Genomic DNA, 25,970 nt, shown 5'->3' with positions numbered 1-25,970 from the left:
AATAGCACATTATTCGCTAGAATGCCTAGCATTTCTTGACTACATAGCCTACAAAAAAAAAGAAAAAAAAATATGGAAGTCGTGAGAAGAGAAAATAAAAAAGCATAAACAACGTATTTTAGATTTGTATCTAAAAGATATACAATTATCTATTTTTCCTTTAAATAAAATGTAGATATCCGTATTTTCTTCGCTTAATGAACATTAAGAAATCAAATTTCCTTTAAATAAGAGTTCATCCATTAAGTTTTGAATGACTGTCGAACTCAACATATCGATGCACTGGAAATTCATAAAAAATTTCAAAGAAAATTTAAAACATTTTTTTAAAGAAAATAAATTCAACATTGTCTGAAACTTTTATGATTATAAATATATTTTTATGAGAATATTCTTCAAAAGCATTATGTCTGAAAAAAAAATCAGTTTTTAGACCATAAATGAAGGAATTAACTTCTACCCAAACATTACCAAGCAAAATTTAAGTAAAACTTCTCTTGAATAGTTACATTTATTATAACAATTTAAAAAAAAAAAAAATTTAAAAAAAATTTAATTCTATAGTATATTTTGTATTGCTATATTCATCTTAATATAATATTAATTCTAAAGTTTAGTTAGAAATTTAAATCTGAATAAAAATCCATTCTTTCATCTATACTGATTAAGAAATGCGTTCATGGTAATACATCAGTTTTTCTTTCCTTTTTGTTACAAGAGTTCAGTGAAACAATACTTTTACAAGATAATATCAATAAAAACTTAAGTGAAACTTACACTGAAATTGAAATAAATGCATTTCTCAATTTTTGGAGGGCATTGTGGGTAAATAATGTGCGTCGATATGACAAATTATTGAACACATATTTTTTCAACACACACTTATAAGCACATTTAAAAAAAAAAAAAAAAAAAAAAAACAATTTTGCATAAAATTTTATAAAACTGACTTTTGAGTTTTACTTCTTTGAGTGCCTTCGATATTTTTAGAGAATCTATCGATAGAAGCAGTCAAAATTTTGCATTGAAATGTAACTATGGAATATTTCATAATTATAATGTACTTATGCGTTAGCTAAGTAACTAAACAAGATCTATTATCAGATCAAGCGCCAGGGACCGATCAAATATACTAAATATATTTCGAAATTAACATGATATTGAGTAAGCCTTAATATGAAGAACATATATATATATATATATATATATATATATATATATATATATATATATATATATATATATATATATATATATATATATATATATATATATATATATATATATATATATATATATATATATATATATCCATGCTTTTCCCTAAAATTTTTGAGGAATTTTTTTCTTTCAAATTTAAATTAAGGATCAGATTTAAAATAAAATAGCTATTATTGTGATGGTATTTTACCAAATTTTGTGGAATTTCAGAATCCTAGACAATAATCAGGTTATGATGAAGGGTATGTAAAAACTAAAATAATAATATCAGAACGAAACAAACTATGAAAGGGTGAAATTTTTGCAATAAGCACAATTCCGAGCAAGTCACTGTATGGAATGGGGAAAGTGGCTCTTTGAACTTCCATATGCGTTCTTTTTGGTTTCTCGCTAGTCAGTTGTCGTCACAATTTGGCAACCGTTCTGACGCTTGATCTAATTCGAAGAAAAAAAAGTGGTACAATACATGGTAACGGAGAATTACCATTAAAACTATGAATTCAGTATGAAATTAAAACTAGATGTTATCATGTATTTGATTGTGACAGGTGATGAATTTTTAAACAAAACAGTATGACTAGCGAAATATATTTTGCACTAAGTTTTGAATGCATAAGATTTCACAAATGAAAAGGAAAAAAATAATCTCCAATAACAATTTTAGGTATTTTTCAAAAATGTTATGAATTTCGACTTGAAGAGAAAAATCTTACACTTATTTCAAATATATATAGATATATATATATATCACATATAAATAGCAAATCAATCCAAAACACAATAGGGGATCACCCCCTAAATTTTGATTTTTTTTTTTTTGTTGTTTGTTTTTGTTTCACACTATTTGCTATGAATATTGCTTCCACACAGGACTACATGACTAGCATTCAAACACCGTGTTTAACAGTATCGAGTTGTAAAATAATTTAAATGAACCAAAGTGTTTTAACAATTAAGATTTTTCGAACATTTAAAGCAACAGAATAAGATCTGTGTCTACAAAATAGTTCCTATCGGAAGATCTGCATTGCCTTTGCTTAACAGTTCCCACTTTTTTTTTGTGTTGTAATCGACAAAGTAGTTTTTTGCTTGACTGCAATCACAACAGAATCAGTTCGGGATCAGCCAGGGTAACAGTTTTTTTTTTCGTTTTGTTTATAGCATTTAAATAGTTCTAAAAATACACGCTCTTCCCAATGCAGATCTAATATATATAAGTAGATATCACAACATGGATATGCTTGTTAATAATTTAAGGAACTTTATATCCGATGACACTGCCAAGAGGTAATTGTTTTTATAATGAAAGGTTCGTCTTGCTCACGTGTGCGCAACACGAATGAGGTGAAGAAAGAATTCAACTTTGTCTTGGCAAACGCTGCCACACGTGTTGCACCTGTATGGGTGACCTAGTCCATGGTATCCCATATGCATGGTGTACATGGCACAATCCATGAATGTCGTTTCACAGTATTTACACGCATAGCCGTTTGTCGATTTGAAATTCGCCTCGTCAGATTCCACTTTTGGCACTTCCGATTGTATATTTGAATCAGATTCATTAGAGGATTCTAAATTGTTGTTGTGATTGATGGTGAACTCGGGGGAGAGGGGTCGTTGAGTGGACAATGAAGACGCAGTGGAGACTAGTCTTTCTTTTTCAAAAGATTTCGAAGAGGCCGTGGTTTTCGGTGGTTGATTAAAATTCTGCATGTACTGCTTTGGTGTCTCCTCTGGCGTAGTTTCTTTGGGACGATTTCCGGTTGAGTCTAAAAGTTGACTCGCTTCTCTTTTAGCAGTGTCTTCAGAGCCTACGAAGTATTTGAAATCGGATGCAGCATCCAGATCGGTTTTGATGGGCGAATCTTCGCACTGGATGTAGTGGTCGAGTTTAAAAGCTTTTCCTTTTCGTCTGTTCCTCGATTGGCTGTCCTGATTTGTAGAAGCGACATCATTGGGTGAAAGTTTCCTCTTTGCAGTGTGATGCTCGATTTTGACTCCTCGGGATATGGGCTCAGAGATTTTAGGTCCACTTAAATCCAATGGGGAATGCTCCTCATTTTGGCACTCAAACGAGTTTCTAGCGTTCTCGTCAGAATTAAAGGAACTCGACTTGGGTGAGCATTCTGAGATGGAAAGGGCTTCTTGGGGTGAAGTTAGGCTTTGTTTGTCGCTTGATGTATGGTTATTTCCATTTTCATTGTAAGTAGAAAAATGCACCGGCGAAGTATGACGAGCAGGAGGTGAATATCTAGGAAGGATCTCAGGATAATCCGAGGATGGTTTGTGATTATCTGAAATATTTTTTGTTCCATCCGAGCTTTTGCTCACCGGAGAATATGTTTTGGAATCAGGAATCTGAGGAACGGAATTTGTAAGTGGAATTTTATTCTCTGCGGAGGATGAATAAATGCTGTTGCCAGTGGATATTATTGCGTTTTCGCTATGAATTGAATGACTTCGAGCGTTCTCCGAAGCAGTGCTGCACACGATCTTTTTTTCAATTTCATTTTTATGCATTGACCTAGAGACTTCGTCAACATGGTGTATGGAATTTTGAGGATAGTTATTAAAGGTCAGATGCTGAGCTTGCAAATGAAATATGTCCGGATTGATGTTGCAGGTGCGCATCAAATCAGAATTCTCTTTAACGGCATGGGCTACAGCATGTTGTTGGTAAAGATCGAGGGACTCTGTCATGAAATCGCAGTAGTGACACTTGAAAGGTCTCGGCCACACCGAAAACGAAGGAATTTGTAAGTCCAAAGAAGTGGGTCCCATAAGCATGGAAGAAAAGGTTTTGGGAGGGAAATGAGGTGTTGGATATAGAAACGGTTGCGTGGACATCTCGGTTTTTGCATTGCAAATGTTTGGAGAAGGAATATCGCTGTAGGTCAAACACTTTTGTTTACTTTTGCCGCCCGATTTTCCTTTGGGACCCCTTCTTCTACCATGCACATCAATTATCGGATTATGGTTCGGGGTGCCATCTGGATTGAGAATCTGTCCCTGACTGTGGCCGTATTTTCGGAGGTGCATCTTCAAACTGTGGCAGTATTTAGTCGCGTACTTGCAATTAGCACAGCGATATGGATAAATCTTGGAATGAGATTTTTCGTGGCTGTTCAACATCGATTTGTTCACACAACTATAATTGCATTTGTCGCATCTGAAGGGTTTCGATCCAACGTGGTTACGAAGATGATATTCGAAGTGATGTTTGTACTCTGTAACGAAGCAGCAATTGGGACATTGCAAGATTTTATCTTTCTTCATGTGAACTTCCTGCAAATGCTTATAATACTCGGGTTTATTATCGCAGCTGAAGTTGCATTGTTTGCATCTGTTTATTTTTGCTTTTTGCGAGGCAGGAGAGGATGAACTCGAGTTTTCGGGTTTATCGTCTCTGACTTGGTTGGGCTTCTTTTTTCCAGCCCAGCTTTCCGGAGGCACTTCCGAATGGAAATCCTGAATATGCCTGTTCAAGCGTCCCTCAGTTCGTGACGTGTAATCACAAATCGGGCATTTGTGGTCAAAATGACCATCGATGTGATGACTGTATTCTTCGGGAGAAACAGCTTGAAAATTACACAGGTGACACTCAAGGGTTTCGACCCCTTTGTTCATCGAATCAGAATCTTCGGCAGAATCCCCACGGCCGTTTGTTCCATTGGGCCTCGCAGACAGGCTTTGCCCTAAAAATCCGTTTTTGTCCAGAGAATTTTGCAACTCGTTCAAGGGATTCGATGACATGTTTTGCATTTCATCTTCTGAATATAAACAGCTGTCATCCGAAGACAAATCAATCGGTGCAGGATCGAGATTGTCTTCCATACTCATGGGATCTTCCGTGTATCGAGGGGAGGATCCCGATCCCATGGAAGTCATGGGACTCGATACAGGTGTACTTTGACAATTCTTTGCTGAATGGGGATGGTATATCACACTTTCTGAGTGCTTCTGCATGTCCTGTTGCATGTCTCCTAGGGGAGCCATATTGAAGCTTAAATCAGCCGGATTGTTTGATGATTGGATGAATGTACGAGTCTGACACTCGACGCTCATTTATGAGGCCTGTAAAGTTGTTTATCGCGCAATAGAATTCATCAGATTTCTCTCTCTTTATTATCCAAATTACTTTTCACAAGAACAAGTTCTTTTCATCCATCAAACCTGCAATGAGAAAAATACAAAAATATAATTTCTGTTCACATTGAAAAATAAAATAAATTAAAAAAACAGGGATCATAAAAAATAAAATAAAAATTTAAGCGTAATTATCTATGCACTTGGGTTGGTATATTGAAGGGTTATGACATACAGAAGAAATCCTTCATAGCGGATTTTGTCTCAATCGGCAATTATAGATAAAAGCAATTATAGATATAATACAGTATAAAGTGAGTTCAGACAAACCCAGAGTAAACCATGAAACTCCAAGTGTTGTATTTTTTTTTCTTCACAATATCAGAATGCAAACAAATGATTGCAGAAATCACTTCATCACTGTTTAATTCTAAACAATCCTTAGCATATTCAATTTGAAATTTTGAAGAAAAATAGTTCAGCATTTGAGCTTTGTTCTACGTTTAACTAAACTCAATTCTTTATATGTTTAAAAAAAAATCTTAAATGGCCCATGATTATAATATATAGTATAAATACAATATATTATAATAATATAATATATTGCATTGCATATATTTATATATTGCATATTGCAATGCAATATATATTATAAGTATACATTATAAATAATATATTATACATGCCCATGATTATTGAATTTCCCTTAAATAGATTAAAAAAAAGTCTTAAATCGCCCAAGAATTTGAGGCGACAGGTTTTTCCCGTACCTTTTAATGAAAGAGTTTTGGTTCATTAAACAAACATCAATAAATCCCAGTCGCCATGGTGCCTAATATCTGATAGCCGATACCCAATATTTTAGCGAAATTTAACGTAGTTTTTTTCTTTTTTTTTTCTTTTTGTTATTAGCGAATTTAGCTATTTGATTTCGATTTGTAAAGAGGGATGAAAAAGTAACCAAAAATTAATGGATTATTGATTGGATCTAAATATAATAACATGATTTCAAAAATGGTTAAATAAAAGTCCTAACTCTCGGAACCCTTTTAACTCTTCCGCGGAAGCCCTGTGGTTCCGCGGAACACCGTTTGGGAACATTAGAGAAACGTGAGGGGGAAAACGCGAGCTAAGTGTTACAGAATAAATTTGTAGAAATACTGATAATTCCCATCGCGTTTAAAAGTAAGCGAATGGGCATCAACAATAGAGCAAAAACTTATTCAATCCTTTTCCAGGCTGAAAGGGAAATGTGAATAGGCCGTCATTTCGTCAGCTGCACTAATTTATCAGAAACCACATATGCACCCCTTTATAGCCCCCCCCCGTCCCTCTTTAAAATTAACGACAACTGCATTTTTGCTTGACTGGATCAAGTGAATCATACTTTAACGGAAAATTCGATAGACATAAAACAAGGATTATTATGATCTGAAAATAAGACGATATTACTTGACTACAACTCCATTCCATATCAATAATGATGCAGTTTTTGGTATTCTATGGGTTTTGGAGAATCCTTTACAAATTAAGAAAATAAATTTAAACTAAGGGGAGAAAAAATTTCATTTAATAAACGAATGTAAAACTAAAATATTTTAGGAATAGGGTGCAAAGAAATTAGTGGAATAAGCTATATTGTATCAAACGGTAATGCGTTAAAATTGACGAATTTTTCTTTTTCGATTTGGCAACAACGAGGGAGCAGTTATAACTATGAACGCTTAAGCATACTTGTTAACGAATTTCTGAACAAAAAAAAAACTTTTCTGTAAAACTACAACAAACTAAGTTGGAGAGAAATGAAAGTTTAAAAGCGAATATCAGCAAACAAGCTGCTCATTGTTTTTATTATCTCAATTTTAAGAACATTTCCTTTGGTTTTAAAAGCTTTGGGCTCGAGCAAATATTTCATGAGTTTATTTAAGAATATGTTGAGTCACTGGAATTTATAATTTTCAGCTAATATGTATACGAAACTATTCTAGAACACAAAAATGTGATCTACAAGCGAACGAAGTAAGCTGAATAAAGAAGTGAATGAAAAAGTTTGAGAATTTACCTCGTGGACGTCACTGGCGTCCAATTTTTGAGGGAAACCAAATTAAAATACACAATTACACAAGTTCTCTAAAGTTCACACTTAAAATAAATTACTTTTCTATTTGCTAAATATCTGCAGAAATATATATATATATTTAAAATTTACTTTTTACGAGTTTCAATCACCAATGCATGCAAATTTTCTTTATTTGCCTGAAATATTGGGTGGGACATATACCACCCCCATCCCTTTCTGCCAACAACGCCCATGATTTAACTATTTTATTCAACACATGCTTTTTATAAAAATCTTATTCGTTAAATTTATTTATTCTTTGAATCTATTTTATTTGTAATTATTTTACAAATAAAATTTCCTAATAAGAGTCAGAAAATTCTAGTTTCATTGCTAACTTACATTTATTATAATTAAAAATTAATTGAAAAAAAAAATTGTGAATTAATCTTGATTTAAGGAAGTAAAAATGAAAAAAAAAAAAAATTCCAAGCTTTAGTAGAGTTAACTTTCAATTTAAAAAGTTCATAAAAGTGAAACTAGATGGCAGCAGTATAAAATAATATAACAAACTTCATAGATACGATAAAATGCTCGGAAACGGAAATATTTTTCTGATGTCAAATAAGTGATTTCCTTAATTCCGCACGAACTCGAATCCCATTATATATTTTATATGTATATTTATATATGCATACAAAATTTGAGCAAAGTACAGGGAAGGAAATAATTTATTCTATTTTGTCATTTTAAATTTGCTTTTTCTCTTTTCTTTTTGAATTAAAATGTTTTTTTTGTTTGTTTTTGTTTGTTGTTAATTAGTTAAAACCTTTCTGTTTTAAAAATAAAAGATCCCTTATAAGTTAATCTACATTAATAAGACATTAACAAGAAATAACATAAAACTGACAAGAAAGTCTAGTCGCAATAATTATATTTTAGATAGAAAAAGAATGCTGCTCAGAGAAATTAAAATAAATCTAAAAATAATAATAATAAATCTAATAAAATAAATAACAGTAAATCTAATTATAAACTTGGAGAAAAGAGGGGTAAGGAAAATGTTTTTAAATAAATAATTATTCACTTTTGATTTTTAACTTTTGATTTAGAACTAAATTTTTGAGTTAGAACAAAAAATAATTTTAAATTATTCAACATAATTACATAAAATAATTTTTATTCTTTTATTAATTTCCTCTCTTAAAAAAAGGAGACCCAATAGATTTGTATTCACTCGACAGTTAATGGGATAACATTAAAAGGTGAAAATAAAGAATTCTAAATTCATTTCCCCACAACTTCACCTATCATCCAAAGTAAATCAAATTATTAAAGATTTGAATGAGGGAAGGAAAAAAAAGAACGTGAGAGGGTTGTGGTAGACGATCACCACAGCTGTTTTGAAAGGATTTTGATGGGTGCATTTAGGGGTGGGTGGGTTAACGGTAAAAGTGGTAAATCAGATTGCGGAGAAAAGCAATCAAGATTGAAAACCGCATGGACATAAATTTTCCTGCCTTGCTCCTCCTGCATTGAGGGTTAATTTGTCTGGTGTAGACCGCCTCCATCTGTCTTGGAAGAGTTTCGATAGCCAGCTGCCACGTGGGCAACCTCCCCTTCTTCTAAATTTGAAAACCCTTCCAACTCACCAACAATACTGGGTAGTCATTAGTAGCGGCCAATGTATAAATTGTATTCAAAGGTTGGTATAATTTATATCCCAAAAGGTTTTGGTATACCACTATAAAGTTAGCTGATTCATTTTGTAACGAGTGCAATATGATTAATGTGTTATCGGCATTTGATAAATATAATGCTATTTAAAATGCAAGTGACTGCAAATAGAACAATAAAGATAGTTAATAATAAATTAATAAGCAATATAATTTAAAGGAAAATAACTGCAATTATTATTAACTCAATTCGAACAAAAAACCTTTCAAATAATAGTAGACAACAGGACTGTAAATTGCATTCAGAAGTTGATATAGTTTGTATCCAAAATATAGAACAAGGATTTAGCAGAAAAGTCTTGCCACTATAAAATTAACCCATTGGAAAAATGAGTGTTGTTTTTCATTTTGGCACACTTTTCGACTTATTAAAAAAAACAATAAAACTGACATAGAATAATTTTTTAAGCAAAAAACTCTATAAATGCATACATTCTATACTTTTATAATTATTTTCTAATGTTCGATTTCTGCTGCAGAATATATTATTTGTGTTATCTGTATAATATACAAAATTTGTGACGACAAAAATCAGCGGATTAATTAAAAGGCACTCACTTAAATAACATCGGTTTTGAAATTGACCTTTTATTTAACATTAATAAATATGTTTTGAAGTGAATATCATTCATACAGCCGTAATGGCTTCTTAGGGCATAGAGCGTTCGCCTTTCAATGAGGTAGCCCGGGTACGAATCCCAGAGATGGCTGGACGATACGAATTCTTCACCAGGCTCAGCTCGCACCAACCACTGTGCTTACGTAAAATATCCTCCGTGGTAAAAAGATCATGGGGGGGGGGCAAGAGTCTCCTTGCATTCAGGCTAACCATGAGAGATTTTCTTGGTTTTCCTCTTCATGTAACGCAAATGCTGGTTAGTTCCTAAAAAAAGTCCTCCACGGAAGCAAATTTCTCCAGAGACTTGATCCAGGAGATTCCTTGTCTTGTAGACCGGTATCAAAATTACAAGGCTACGGAGTTTATTAAACCCAAAATTGGATGGGCTGTTCAACGACGGTTATAAGATGAAAAAATAAATTATTATTCATATCATCAATCTTAAATACAAGTTTTTTTGCTTAATAGATATAATTCATTTTATAATCTATAATAATATAAAACGAATAATAATACAAAAATGCAATAATAAACGAATAATATAATTATTCGTTTTAAAAATACTTCTGGCATTATTAAAACGAATATGTTTTTTTTAACACTTCTGGCGTTTTTCGAAATGGCACAAAGTTTCAATTTCCTCATATCACTTTTATTTCATACTGATTTGCATGATTAATAATAATACCATTTCTAAGAGATGGCGACTTTTCAAAATGTACTAAGCAGTTTTTACGCAGTCAAGTTTATAAGACTTATGCAGCTTGATGAGAAGCTGTTCTTATTGAAGTAACAGATAGAACGTTTTCATATTATTGTCACCCCCGTATAAATTATAATTTTAAAATTCTTTCTTTAAATTAAAATATCTAATTGCACAAAAAGCAATACAGCTAGCATCTTACACCGTAGAGCAGTAAATAGAAAAGATTGATTACTCAATGATTTAAGGGAGATCCTGAAAAGAAAAAAAAAAGAGAGAAGAAAAAACACATGACATAGAAAGTGAATGACTTAAACATTCAACAGATGATTTGTTACGCCATTTCTTTTGTTAGCATGAACGCATTTCTGGGTAACCACAGCAAAAGAGGTGGCACCCAGTGTTAAGAATAATCAATAGAAGCAGGGGGAAAAAATTCCAAGCAATGTGCTTCTAAAAAAGAAAAAGAAGAGGATTAGACTGCAAGATAATCGTAGATCAACAGGAGGGTATTGAATGAGGGTCTAACAATATATCACAGGTGTCCCCCAGTACATTATCGTGCACAATCTCGTTGCGTAACGAAACAGAGCCCCTTGACGTCCGAGAAACCTGAACGAATTGTTTCACTTCAAATCCAAGGCAGGGAAATCGTCTGAGAATCCTTGCAAAAAGATCGTCTGACAACTGTGAGCCGACAAAGACATTAAAAGCCGAGAAACCACAGAATTTTACAGAAATCATTTAAGACCACAGACTGATGATAAAGAAAATAGTATTTGAAATTTGTGGGAAAAAAACAAGGTAAAGTTCTTTTTGTAAAAGTTGAAGCGATCAAACGATGCCGACCCATTCGAATTTTTAAGTTTGTTTTACGACTGGCTTGCATTCAATATTTGTAAATCAGATAAATGTATGCAAACATTTTCTTGGGAATGCAAAATTTTTGATGGGTTTATTTAGAACGATATAACAATCTTGTCAATATGGTATTTATATTTCCATTTATAATGATGATAGTTAGCAGAAAAGCTTAGGAAAAGGTGACATGGCAAACGCTCGCTACATTTTGGGATTGAAAAGAAGTCACAATAGAATTAGTTATCGTATAAAAATTATTGATAAAACTTTTATTTTTTCCTGCTAAACCATCCAATAAAACTGTTTCTAATCTGTTATGCACATAATTTTCTGTCCCTCTTTTATTTCTTAATGTGACATTTCTAACCACTAAAATATCATTGAGTACCCGCTAACTTCAACTAAGATTATCGAAATTGTTTGCATTATTTTTCACCATTACTGAAAAGAAAGTTTTTTAATCCAAACAGCTGTTTGGAAAGTAAACAAAAATTTGGACACTTTAAAACTATTTTTTTCCCCAAATTGTTTGGTATAGGAAGATTCAAGAGTTATCAGCTGTAGTCCATAATTATGTTCCCCCCTTCCCCGGCACATCTCGGAAGTTTTATTACCCAATAAATCATGTCAGTTCGAAATTCGATAGTTTACACGCCCTTTCAAGGGACGAGACTCTCTATACCACCCCCACAATTCATCGCCATCTGCCAAAAATCAAAGGTAAACTTGTGTTCAGACACAACTGTGATTTGCAGTTACTTCCAGGTAAAAACTCCGTTCCAGAATTTCCAGACTACATTTGCAGCTATTAATTTTTGGAAATTTGCATAATTTAGTACTACCACAAAGATTTGAATAACACCATTAATGACAGATTAATTAACTGACTGAAATAAACAAAGAAAATTATTACGCTTTAATAATCGCTTTATTAAGATCACTGGTTATCTATTGGTCAAAATCCATTTCTGGTTTGACTCCGATAAACGCCACAAAATCATGGGTTGCAAAAACTGTCTCCATTGATGTTTGTCGTCGGATTGGTTTTCAAATCCTGGTGATATACGTGTTTCAAGATTTCCTTTCTTCTTCAGTATTCATATATTTATATTAAAATCACCGCCAAGACAGTAATTATGAGTTAATAATAAAAAGAATATAAAAATACTTTAAATTATTATTATGTAAATACATTAAGAATGACTGTAGGTGAAAATAAAAAGAAAAACCGAATTCTAAAAAATTTATCTAACAGCAGCTGTTGCCATAACAACGCATGCGCACTATTTACTATTACTCTTGAAGACAGTAGAAAAGTGTGATGACGTCCAAATAAAGTGCGCACGCCATAAAACCCAAAACAAAACCCATTTTGCCGATGGGTGATAAATAAATAAAACTAGACGCGAAGTTTTTTAGCTTTTTGATAACCAATTAGAATTTCTTTGGTAATTTTGATTTCGACAAACAATTAAAGTGTTCTAAGATGTCTCAAAGATCTAAATAACACCATCAAATCTAGATTCAATTAAGTGACAAAATTTAAAAAAAATAATAACAATGAATTCTGTTATGAATAAAAAACTTCATGGGGATCTTTTCACCTCTACAAACAATGAAAATTAGTGTCACGTGATGCCACAAGGATTGGAATACCACCGCCATAACTAGATAAATTAAAGGACTAAATTTAAAAAAAAAATTGCATACGTTAATATTTTTCATAATTAATTGGAAAAGTAAATAGGTAAGTCTTTAAATGTTCTTTTAGAAATTTTGCAACCATTTATTAATTTATTTATTTTAGTTTTTTGAGGAAGCTGGTAAGCTTACCTTTTGCGTCACAAAGTTGGGAACATCACTCTTAAGACCAGATAATAAAATAAATTCTACGAGTAATACCTTTTCTTTTTTTTAATTACCAATAAAAACTTTATGGGTCTCTTTTTTTCCCTCTGTAAACAATGAAAATATGAGTATAGTTAGATACGACATGGATTAGAATATCACTATCAAAACTAGATTAATTTAATGGCTAAATCATATTCGAAAAAATCTACACTTTTGCCAGATATCCGATCATCAGTTTTTCACCTTAACATAAATTATTCCACCTCAACAAGCACTAAAAATAAGTGTCAGCGGAATATTGTAAGAGTGCATATAGTAATTGAATTCAAAATGATGTATAGTCCTTCCAGGAATAGGGTAGCTGATTTCAGAAACAAACTAGATCGCGCAAAATGTTAAAACAAAAAATTCTTTTGACAAAGAAGTATGCTATCTAGATTGGCGTGAACTCATGAGCCCATTACTTATATAGTCTGGAAACAGCACTTGTCGTTTTCTATACCTCATGTGTGGCAATTAGGAAGGGGGCAAAAGGAAGGAAAAAAAATCTACCTTTTTGGCTTCCGGTGCACGCTTCATGTCACGTGCCTTTCCTGTTTTTATTTTTTTTCCCTCTCCCGCTTGCACTGTTTTATTGTTATTACTGCTTTTTCAAGTATTTTTACAAGTAACGCGACCTCTATTTTGAGTACTAGCGATGTTTTTTTTTTCTTCTTCGGAATTATATTTTGTTTCCGAAAACAAGTCCTCACCTTCTTGTCCATTCTGGAAAAACATAGATAGCATAGGACGAGGCGGGGGTGAGCATTCGAGTGACGACGCTTTCTAGAACAATTATTAGAGTGACTCCAAAGTTGTATTATCTGGGCTCATAAGAAATGAGTAAAAATTTAGTTGATGTTGATAGTTTTCATCGAGATGGAAAATCATGCCAAGCAGATGATTTTAAAAAAGTTAAATAATTTTTAATTTACTTGTCCATTATAAGCCTAGATAATTCCTTATGCTGAGATGGAATATATAGTTAACAATTTCAGCTTTGCCTCAAATGTATTATATTACATAAATTTAGAATATTTATAATATCGGGTACTATATTATTATATTGTAATGAATTAGATACAATTATAAGACACACTGTAGTGTTTTAATAATTGCACCAGTTTATAGGCAATACTTTTATATTTAAACATGCATGTAATGGGTTTTTATAAATATTTTTTATAAATATTTTTTATACACTTGCTATTTGTATTCATTTTTAACGTATTGCATTACAGTGTTAATCAATGGATACACGAACGTAAACAACAAAGCTGTATAGATATGATTTGATAATTAAGATTTTGCTTACGCTAACGCTCGCCAACCCCCGAAAATTGCTACGCAATCTTATATGGTTTGCTTCGCTCGCTACTAACTTAGGTACATTGCAAATGAACAAAATTCTAAGAATTCAAAACAGTCATTCAAATCCATACAAAAACTTCTTTTTAAAAAAAAATTACATCTTTTTAGTAAATACTAAGTCATTAAAATAAATTTGAATTCAAATAAATGACACGTAATTCGTTAAACCCATTAGAAATGTGCTATAGTATAATTCGTGCTATAGTATAATTCGTGATATAAATCAAAAATCGTCAAATAAATTCGCAATATATAAATTCGTGAAAAAAAAGCGCTTTCGACAAAATACTAAAATAGAGATCTATCGACTCACTTCTGCCTAGCTTAATAGTATGACATTGCCGCAGCTGATGCTCTCTGGCTATTTCCGTTTCAGTTTTTAAAAGCGCTATATGTTGAGCCACCTCAGCTAGATTTGGCATGCGACATTTTTAGCGGCAATCATGGGTCGATTTGCCGTGTAAGAGAAATAGTAACGTAAACAAAACAAAGCAAACGTTGCCACCGGCGAAAAAGAAATACAGCCAAAATTTGGGAGCCACGTAAGAGAATTATATATATATTAGATTTTAAAAGAATCTCTTGTTTTGAAACTATGAATGGATTTAGAGCTTTCTTCACGTTCTCGTAGTGAATTCTCTCTTCTGAATAAACAAAGATGGAAAAACAAGCTTACTGACCACATAAGAGAGATCTTTTCTTTCATCACGTAGAAGCAAGGGAACTTTTATGGGTCAACTCAACAGCTTTTTAACGAGTCTTTTTCCCTCGCTCAAAAATTTATTTGAAACTAAAGGAGAACAAAGAAGTGCTAAACGAAAGATTCTTTTTTTTCCCCTTCTTTTTCTCCTTAGAGAAAAATCCTCCGTTTCATCCATTGCGGTAGAGTGAAGAACTAAATAGTAAGTTCAATTATTCATACAAAATTAAAACTATCAAATTAATTTTCTCTTTTTATTTTCGTTTTTAATTACAAGAAGAAACAAGGTTAACATGCGATTTTTTTTTGTTTTCATGTTTACTGGAAAGTAGGTAAACCTATGTAAGAAACAGTCACTAAAACTATGATAATTAAACAAGTATTTTTTTAAACAAAAAAAAATGGCAACTTCCAGGCAATTTTCTAATCACCATTTGTTATGTTTAGTCAACCTATTCAATCACGTAACGTGGGATCAATGTATAAGTTATTGGTGAGCCTTATTTGGACTGCCGTGTATTTCTTCACGAAAAATACACAAAATTGATAAAATTACCGAACTGTAGGGTAATCATGACATCTGGTAAAGAAAACCATAATTCTGGTATATAAAAAAAAATAATACGGTTATAAAACCATTCATTTGGTAACTTTTCCATTCTTATGTAACGTTTTACTGGAAATTCTATTTTTCGAAATGTATAGTCCTTATTATCACACGTTTAGTAAAAGATACAAAACTGAAAAGTAAATGTAATCGAATGAATGGTTTTATACCATGCTCTAAAGTACACCACATTTTACCACATATTATAAAACCATATTTAATTGATAATTTTACCAAAATAATTACCAAATCGCTTCTGGTAAAAATTACTGAGCTTTTTATTGTTCCCATTAACTTAGAAGCACGTTAAATTTTATCATATTCTGATACTTGTGTCCATTCTCTTTTTCTCAGTGTAATGTAATTATATTATATCTATATATGTGCTCCTAAAATAGTAGGAATTTCAAAAGTGTCCCTTTTGCAATTTTTCTTTCAGGATTTGGTAAGACTCCACATGGAATCATAATCTAAATGGGATGCAAAATTAAACCACGTTTTTGTTCGAGTTAAAAAATAGTATTCGTGTTTCCAAGTTTTAGAAGCACGGTGATTTGGAGCTACATAGCACCGCAATTAAGTTGTGGCAAATTTAAAACGGTATAATGGTTGGACGCGCTCTATATTTTCATACAACGGTTGTGGGGCAAAAATCTGGAAATTTTGCTACTAGCCTTTGTCGATTGTAGCATTTTTAACAGCAAAAACTTTTTAAAAAATCGATGTGAAAATTTTAGATAATTAAAAGTATAAAAATTGTTATTAATGAAGGGCAATTCTTTGAAAGCATTTCTGGCAAAGCACTAAAAGGCTCATTTCCATTTCCAAAATGTAGAAACATTTTAAGGACGCAGAAAAGAAAAAAAAAATTTTTTTTTAGAATATTAGAAAATATTCGTAATAATTGCACATTTATTTTATTTTATATCCGCCGTTGAACAGCTGACCCAATTTTTCGGGTGTGCGAAAACCCATGTTCAACTCCGCAGCCTTATCATTTTGAACCTAATCCAGAAGACAAGGTAACTTCTGGATCAAGTATTGAGGGACATTTGCCTTCGTGGTGGACTTTTTGATGGGACTAACCCGAATTTGCGTTACATGGAGAGGAAAACACCGAAAACTTCCCAGGGTTAGCCCGACGGCAAGGGTCTGTAACCCATGATCCGTCTACCACTGAAGATATTTTACGTCAGCACTGTGATCGGTGCAAGCCGGGTGCGGAATTCGCATAGACAAGCCATCGCTGGGATTAGAACCACAAATTTTTAATCGCCATTTGTTGTTTTAGTCACCCTGTGGCTGGCCTCCATTAAAAATCCACAAAACTTAATAGATTGAAAAACTGAAAGATAAATAAATTGTTTTCCCGGGAGGGGGCTCCAATCTTCCTGATTTCATTGCTTATTTTTAAAAGTCCCTCTCTTGCATGCAAATTCAATCAAAAGAGAATTGAATGAATGTTTTAACAGCAGAAAAGAGAGAATCAGAAACAATAGAATTTCTTGTTGTTTGGGGAGTCCTTATAAAATGTGATTCGAGGAAGGATCGTAAAGGAGAAGGCTGGGTGTAAAAGACAATCCGGGGGGTTTTTATAGTGGGCCAGCGACGGCACTTTTCTCAGATCGTGACGGCAGACTAACTCTGTGATTAGTCAGGCACGATTAATAAAACACCAGCGCCATCCACTTACTCCCAAAAACCTTTTCTCCGCTTCTGGGAGCCGCAATTATTTGGCCACAAAACCACAAAAATGTGTTTTTTCCCTCCCTCATTCCAACATTTTTATTTCCGTACTCGCCCCAATAGAGTTCGATTGCTACACTCACAAAAACATCGATTGCCTTAACGTAGTTTCGAGAGCACACAACAAAATGATGATTATCTAAATCCTAATTAAAGGATAAATACAAGGAGGGAAGAAAAAAAAAACATACTTTTTCAGCCTATTTTATTTATGAATTATTATTTTCTTCATGTTTAAGTTTTTGTTAAATTCTGCGAATTTATAAAACAAAAAACCTTTCTCTTTAATCACAGGCAGTTCAATGAGCAATAGAGGTAAAAACACAATTTTGCGCCGTTCGAATATCGTCATCGAAAGAAAAAAAAATCCTTACAAGAAGATAGTCAGAAAAATTATTTAATTTCTTCATAAGTCATTTCCCAGTCATGTAATTTCCCGTTTTGAAGATCAGAATAAAGAGTTAGATGGTGCAATTCAACAGCGCTTAAGAAAATTAAAGTTTAAATGCATTAAACACTTGAAGTAAATATATATTTTTATACATACCATTTTGCTGTAAAGAACTGTCTGTGCTTAAGAACGGTAAAATGATTTAAGTAATTTAAAAAAACCAGTGAACTTCTTTTTTTTAAAAACTACCAATCAAGGGAAAATTTTCCTGCTAGATTAATCTGATCAAAATTAATAAATGATTCTAAATTTTTGTAAATTTTTATGAAAGCGGATAATGCATCGTTAGAGTAACTTTTTTTAAACATTAAAATGTTAGATCACAAACGCTTTTCATTGTCTTAATCTTCGCATTGACGTTTCACACCATTTTCAGAATGTTTTTGAACATAGAGGGCGCTGGAAAAATATAGACATAACAGCCAACAATAACTGTTGCAAACTCACGGCAGTTATGAAAATACCCTGACAGCAAAAAACTTGGATTACAAGCAATATAGGCCATATATCGAATTGTCAGATTAACCCGATATTTTATATTCATTTTTCAGTCGATATAGGCTCAATATCGGCCCTGTAGAGGACCCATATTCAGCCAAAATAAAATAGTTGCTAGAGTAGCGCAGAATTCGCAAAAAGAAACGTAAATCACGTGACGGCAGAGCCTTAGAAAGACAGTCTGAAAACTGTTGGGCTGTTTTCGTGGAGGGGATTTTAGAAATTTTAAACTTCATATACTTAATCTCAACTTATTACTAACAAGCCCATAACCACACACACCTCGAACTGTTGACTTTGTGAATCAATGAAAAAACAAAAAAAAGTGCAAAATATGTTCTTAAACGAATTTTGGGGCACTCTAAATAAATGTTTTTATGTAACCCCTTATCCTTATCTTATCAAATCATTTAGTATTTAAAAGATGATAATGCCAGAAAAACATATTTTCTCAGAAACTTGTGAAGAAAAAAAAAAAATAATTACTAACATACAAAGATAAGAAAAACTATACTGCGATAAAAAAAAAAATGCATATTCCTCGAACCACACACGCTCTATTTTTATCAAAATAAATAAATAATTATTTCTCATATCTGTCTTCTTCCACTATGAGGAAAAAAAAAAAAACCTTAAATAGTATTTACACTCTTCCAGTTTAGAAATGAAGGGTCTTCAAAATGAAGTGCCCAATCTAACTGTCAAAAGAGGTATAATACATCAACTGGTCATTTATCTCCATTAACAAGCCAAGCAAAAGGGTTAAGAGGGGGGGGGTGTCTTTCAAGAAGGCACTAATTTTATAAATATATGTTTTGTGAAGCATTCGTGGAGGGTATTGCCCACCCACACTGCAATATTTGAGAGAAAGGTTCTCACAAAACCAAAACGTTATTCAGTTGACGTTCATTCCTAAATCGTAAGGAAAAAATTTAAGGAAAAAGAGTGGTCTGAATGTACATTTAAAATGAGTAGGTAAACCAGCAAAATATGTTCTAAAAGTGTTATTAGAAGCTCTTTTGCCACGAAGGAAAAAGCTCCACATTAAGTACTTTATATCCAAAGTTAGGCTATATATTTTAACTGTATAATTTCGCTGAGCTATAAAACGGATATTTAAATATTTACCAACCTTATTTTAAATATCAATCCATTGGAAAGATGTTTTCACCGAGATAAAATTATTGAATACTTCTTAATAGCTTAATGTTTTTATGAACGCAAACAATGCAGTGTTGGCGTCACTTTTAAAATATTAAAAAAAAAAAAAAATAACTAGATTACAAGCGTTTTTTATATTCACAAGTATTGGACTTTTCTTCAAATCGACGTTTTTCGCCATTTTTATAATTATCACAGGAAGTGGAAGACCATTCCTTTAATTTCAGTACTTGCCTATCCGATCAATAAATTAAAATTGCAATCAATGATTCTGTAAAAAATATATATATTCCGGGAATTCAGAAAGATAATTTAAGAAAAAAAAATTAACTAATTAATTGATAAAAATAAAAAAAGAAAGAAAGCCGAATTTTTAGAAACCATTACTTATAGGGGAAAGACAAAATCTCATAACTCGAAATAGTATTGAAAATAACCATCCTATACGAAAGACAGTATTGAAAAAAAAAATCTTTGGCTGGAAACGTTATTCTAAATCCTGTATTTTAATATTTTACATTAAAAAATAGATTATTTAGAAATAGTTTTAAATAAGTACTACAATATAATGTAATGCTATGTATGTATGTAATTAATGTATGTTATGTAACGTCTATTGTGATATAGGAATTATAATGAATAAAATAGACAATTTAACAATAAATTAATAAAGATATAATTAAATAACAATAAGCATTTAAAGCTAATGCATAATTAACAAAAAAATATTTAACCAAAAAATAATCATCAAGTGTCAGACAGCCTCGTTACAAAGAGTTATTGAAACAAAAACACATTAAAAACAAATAATAATTTAAGAAAAAAAAACATTACTAACTATGTATCCTAGATATCCTTTCCTACATATCAAAGATATTCATCATCAATTTCTATGATGTCCAAATATTTTTACGAAGTTATCATTATTATTCTATCTCTCTCTCTCTTTTTTTTTTTTTTTAAGAAAAAAAGGGGGGACATTTTTAGAGAAAGTCATAAATCTTAAAAGCACAGCAGTATGTCTAGCACGAAAGATTAAAAAGACGACGGTCAAGGTTTTTAACTGTAATTTTGCCCACCTGCAAAAAGAAACTATGTATAAAAAAAAGAAGCATGCAGCTGACCAGGGATGAAAGCAATAGAGGGGGGTTACTGCTGAACGAAAAGATTTGGATGACCAATGTGGTCAAGCATTCCTTATTTCTCAGAAATATGGAAAAGGGTCTTTCTTTTTTTTTTTAACCATTTGGACAACAGTTTGGACCACCTATGTCCTTGAGTTTTTGAAAGGCAAAAAAAATTTTTTGTGTGTGTCTAAGTTTGGGGGGGAGTATTGAAGGGGGCTATCAAGAACGTGAAAAGTAATAAAGCTTAAAAAAAGGAAAATAATTAATTAAACTATTGAGTTAATTTATATTATTTTCTGAGAAAGATTATTTTTTCTTCAAAAAAATAATATTTTTTGTCTGAATTGTTTTTATTTTTAATCTATTAATGGTAAGCGTATGCTCCTGTGTGAATCTGTTTTAGGGCAAATATTAAGTAGGTATTTATCGCGGGAGTGATTTTTAAATTTTTTTTTTTTTTTACAGTCGTCGTTGAACAGCCGACTCAATTTTTTGGGGTAATTATCCAGAAGACAATTGAACTCCTGGACGAAGTGTTGGACGAAATTAACCTTCCTGGAAGACTCCTTGATGGAACTAACCCTCATCTGCTTTACAAGGAGAGGAAAACCTCTCATGGTTAGTCTGGCTGCAAGGGGACTCTATTCCATGAACCGTCTACCACTGAGGATTATTTATGTCAGCATTGTGGTCGGTGCGAGCAGGGGGTGCGGAATTCGTATCGACCTGCTATCGCTGGGACTTTGACCCGGTTCACCTCATGGCAATGCGACCGCTCTATCCCCTGAGCCCCCACGGCTCTTAGGGGAGTGATTTGTATATTTTTGAAGAAAAGGAAAAAAAATGGAAAAAAAAGACTACGTTGACATTAAAATCTCTTTATTTCCTAAATTTTTAAAAAACGGAAAAAAAAAGTATTACGAGGATAATTTTTTAAATTTGGAATACAAGTTGAATTTGAAGGGGAACTGTAGCTTTCAAAAATCTAAAAGATTAGCATTTTTTTTATGCTAAAATTTTGTGCTCGTCAAGTTACAAGTTTCAAAAGAAACACTTCTGAAGATTTAAATTGAAAATGCCCGGTTGCAATTAAATATTTTTAAAATGATCACAGTTTTTTAGAATTTCTGATCATCCATAAGGCCATGATTTCTGGAATTTTAGTTTGAATTTTTCAAAATATGAGCATTTAATGTTACTTTTCCTTGTAAAACGTTATGAAAATTAAAAGTAACAAATAATACCATATTAAAAATTTTCTTTATACTTTTTTTGTATAAAATTCTCGAAACAGTTGACAATTAATACTATGTTACAAATTATCTCAATACTTTTTTAACATCAAGTATTTCAAACTGTTGATAATTGATACCATACCACAAAGTATTATATGCTTCTTAGTATAAAGTATTCGAAACAGTTGACAGTTAATACCATTCTACAAATTATCTCTATGCTTTTTATTATAAAATATTGAAAACAGTTGATAATTGATACCATACCACAGATTATGTATATGCTTCTTAATATAAAGCATCCGAAACAGTTGATCAGTTAATAGCAGTCCGCAAATGATCTCTATGCTTTTTAATATAAAGTATCCGTAACAGTTGGCAATTAATACAATTCTACAAATTATGTATATGCTTTTTAATATCAAGCATTCGAAACTAGTTGACAATTTAATTCCATTCTACAAATTATCTCTATGCTTTTTATTATAAAGCATTCGAAACAGTTGATAATGTATACTAGTTGACTAAATTAACGGAAAATACTTTCCGATTAAGAGATTAAAATCAGTTATCAGACTTGTAATGTGATGACACACATATCTTCCAAGTAGAGATTTCACTTATGTTAGCAATTATCTTTTAAGTAACTACTTACTTCCTGAAAAAAATGTAGGTGAAATCCCGTAATCTGAGAAAACGCCCCAGTCCACTTGATCTTGTAGCTTTTTTTCCAAGAATACCTCCTCACCCCCCATATAGGGAAAGAAAATAGAACGTTTCTGGAGAAGGAACTCGACACGGGGAGGGAGTGAAGATTTGTGAAATGGGGATTGAAAAAAAAAAAAAAAAATCCTTTTCCGTCTTGCATTTGAGTCAAGGTCGGGGGTAAGAAAATTTTTTGAAGGTCACCGGGTGTAGTGGTCAGCAAATAATCGCTCTTGGGGGAAATCGAATTTAGAACGTTTCATCTAAAGAATTATTTCCAATGTTTCAAGGATATTTCATATTTCTTTTGTTCATTCCATTTCTGTTGTGTGACAAGTAAGGTAGAAATGACACGAAGGCAAAAAAATTACAATAGATAATTTTAATGTATGCAAAATATATTGACAGACATTGCAGATTAGCAAAATTCCTCAAACCGGGAAATGTATTCTGCCAATCGGATTTTATTCGTCTTAACTGGTAAGACAGCACCAAAAAAAAAAAAAAAAAAAAAAAAAAAAAAATTGAGGGATGAGAAAAGAATAGTTAAGATGAAAAGAGTAGTGCTACACCAAAGCTACACTAAAAAATAAGTAAATAAATTTTAAGAAAAACTCAGATTTGAGTTAAGCATTTTGATTTTTTATATAATGTAGACAAGTTTAAAAAAATTCAAATTAAGATCATAGAAATTCCGTTCCCATGTATATAATAACAAGAGCAAGAATGTTAATTTATGTATATATATATCTGAAGTTTAATTTTAAAAAAAATATAAATGCATTAATAAATAATTAAAATGATTCTGCCTAAAAACTTTTTTTCAAACCTGTAAAACAAAAAAAAACGAGTTTATAATTCATTCGACTTAAAATTACTTTTCTTTTCTACAGAAATGTGCCATAATATTTGAATCGTGCATTTAGAATCACTTTTTGGCACACTCAATTCACGCCTATAGCGTCGTCAATCGATGCAATGTTTCGGCAGTTATTGATATTGATTTTCACCTGGATTTTAAATACAGTCGTCCCCACTTAATCGCCCCTCGGATAATCGAATAACCCGCTTATCCCCACTTAATCGCCCCTCGGATAATCGAATAACCCGCTTATACGAATAAAATTTAATGAAACCAAATCATTTTATATTAAACTAATGTCAAATTTCCCCGTTTAAACGATTATTTGTTGTTTTTTGCCCCCGCTTAATTGCATGAAGAAGTGGTACTGAAATGAAAAAAAAAAATATTTATTTTTGAGAAATGTTTCACCAGCTAAAATACAATTTTCCTTTTTAAGATAAAGATAAAAGATGGTAATTTCAATAGGGACTTCTCATTCATTAGTAGGTGTTTGGGATGAAGTTGAAAAATTAATCAAGTCTTGCTGCCAGTTATACATTGGAGTAAACAAAGGGTGTTTTACCCCTGTTTGACTTACTTCACTCGCACATCATTTAGTATGTGAAAAAGGGATAGAGTGATTTGTTTTTAGGTCAAGACTTTTTCGGATAGGATCAAATAATATTTTAGTTCCAACATGATTCACTAACATTGATTAATTTTTATGTAACTTTAAATGATATTTTTTTATGATACTAAGGTAGAAAGTTTTAATTATAATTATTTATTGATCATAAAACTGAGTTTATTTGATCAAAACGCTATACTACGCATTAAATACCATTAAAAAGCAAAATTTCACAAAAATTCAGAATTTAAGATTGAATATAGCACTCCCCTTTTAATTGAATTACCCGCTTAATAGCATAGATTTGGCTGGAACCGATGGTATTCCTTTAAGCGGGGTTGACTGTACCGCGATATATTTCAAACAATTTGGAAATTATAATAATAATTTTAAAATTTAAAACAACCTAATCTCGAAACGAAACCACGCATTTGAGAAGTCCGATTCTCGTGATTTTATCGGGGTTTTTTTTCTTCTTTTTTTCGGCAAATACTATTGCCGATTTCATGATTTTTAATTAGATTTTTTCGTTCTGATGATTATCAACCAAATGTGAAGAAGGAAATAATGTGTGTCTCTCCCCCCCCCCCCACAAACAGAAGACGAGAATATCACCCTTATTATTAGAATAAAAAATTATTACAATTCAATTTTGAAAAAAATTATAGTTTCTTTTTTTTTTGTAAACACAACGTTTTTGTTATTTTAAATATGTAATATATATATATATGTTTGTCATAATTAAAAGTATCTTGCAGACAATATTATTAGTGTTAGAGATAACTCGAAAAATTGTGCCACATTGGTCACGTGCATCGTTTTTTCCTCCACAAGTTAACTTTGCGAATGTGGAGACTTCTTCCCCTCCCGTAATTACTAAATCTAAATTATAAAATAAGGTTTCCACTCAAGTTGAATCATAAAAAAAAGAGAGAGAGTGATCAAAAAGAGGAATCTCTACTGAGTAAGGTAGAACTAAAAGCAACAAAACTTGAAGAAAATACTTGCAAGTGACATCGTGCAATCAAACTGGTTTTGACGTTATCATTTCTACTTTTTCTTCCAATAGCAAAGCATAATTTCAAGACTTATTAATAGACTAAAAACCTGGAAAACTGAAATTAATATCGTTTTGGACGAACTTCACCTCCAATTTAGGAAAGAAATCATAAAATTTTTTGAAACTTCTGTTATTGAAAGGAAGAAAAAAAAATTAAGTAATCTTTGCATGAATTGAGATGACACTGCTGATATTGACAGTTTTCTTGCTTGACAATAAAAATCTACTCAAAGTTTCTATGGCAACTACACGGAGGAGTACAAAAAAGTACCGTGTGTATAAAACTGACATTACAGTTTTCATATTATCTTGTTCATCTGTCGACGATATTAAAAGTAGTAACAGAGTATTTGCAAAAATTTTCAAATTCAGATAACATTTAATTTCATATTCATTGAATAAAAACGAAAATGGAGAATATTACCTTGCATTCAAACTCAAAATTTATTAAAAAAAAAAAAAATACCCTTCTACTCAAAGTTTCAAGAATCTTTGAGTCATAAGGACTCTTAGGGTAAAGTTAAGAAATGTTGCTACTGGCTACTTGCTGCACCTTTAACAATAGAGATTCAAAACATGCGATCACTTTTTCAAAAATTCAAAATTTTAAACGATTAAAAAAATTAAAAATTATGTCACGAAAGCATTTCTGAAAATATGAT

The 25,970-nt window shown here is 31.8% G+C and overlaps 1 protein-coding gene across 5 annotated transcripts in view; it reads right to left on the bottom strand.

Moving 5' to 3' along the window:
* Positions 1-1,989: 1,989 nt before the first annotated feature.
* LOC107455742 (protein hunchback-like) overlaps positions 1,990-25,970 on the bottom strand; it is a 71,703-nt gene continuing 47,722 nt past the window's right edge. For 3 of the 5 annotated variants that reach the window (XM_087155045.1, XM_087155068.1, XM_087155056.1), the window contains exon 2: positions 2,118-5,394. In XM_087155045.1, the coding sequence (XP_087011171.1) occupies positions 2,542-5,286 (2,745 nt within the window). In that variant the 5' untranslated portion in view covers positions 5,287-5,394 and the 3' untranslated portion in view covers positions 2,118-2,541. 5 annotated transcript variants of the gene reach the window in all.

This window comes from Parasteatoda tepidariorum, chromosome 2 (genome assembly GCF_982258835.1).
Source record: "Parasteatoda tepidariorum strain Cologne lab strain chromosome 2, Ptep-v5.0, whole genome shotgun sequence".
NCBI classification, from domain to species: Eukaryota; Metazoa; Arthropoda; class Arachnida; order Araneae; family Theridiidae; genus Parasteatoda; species Parasteatoda tepidariorum.
This window is presented reverse-complemented; position numbering and strand designations above follow the sequence as displayed.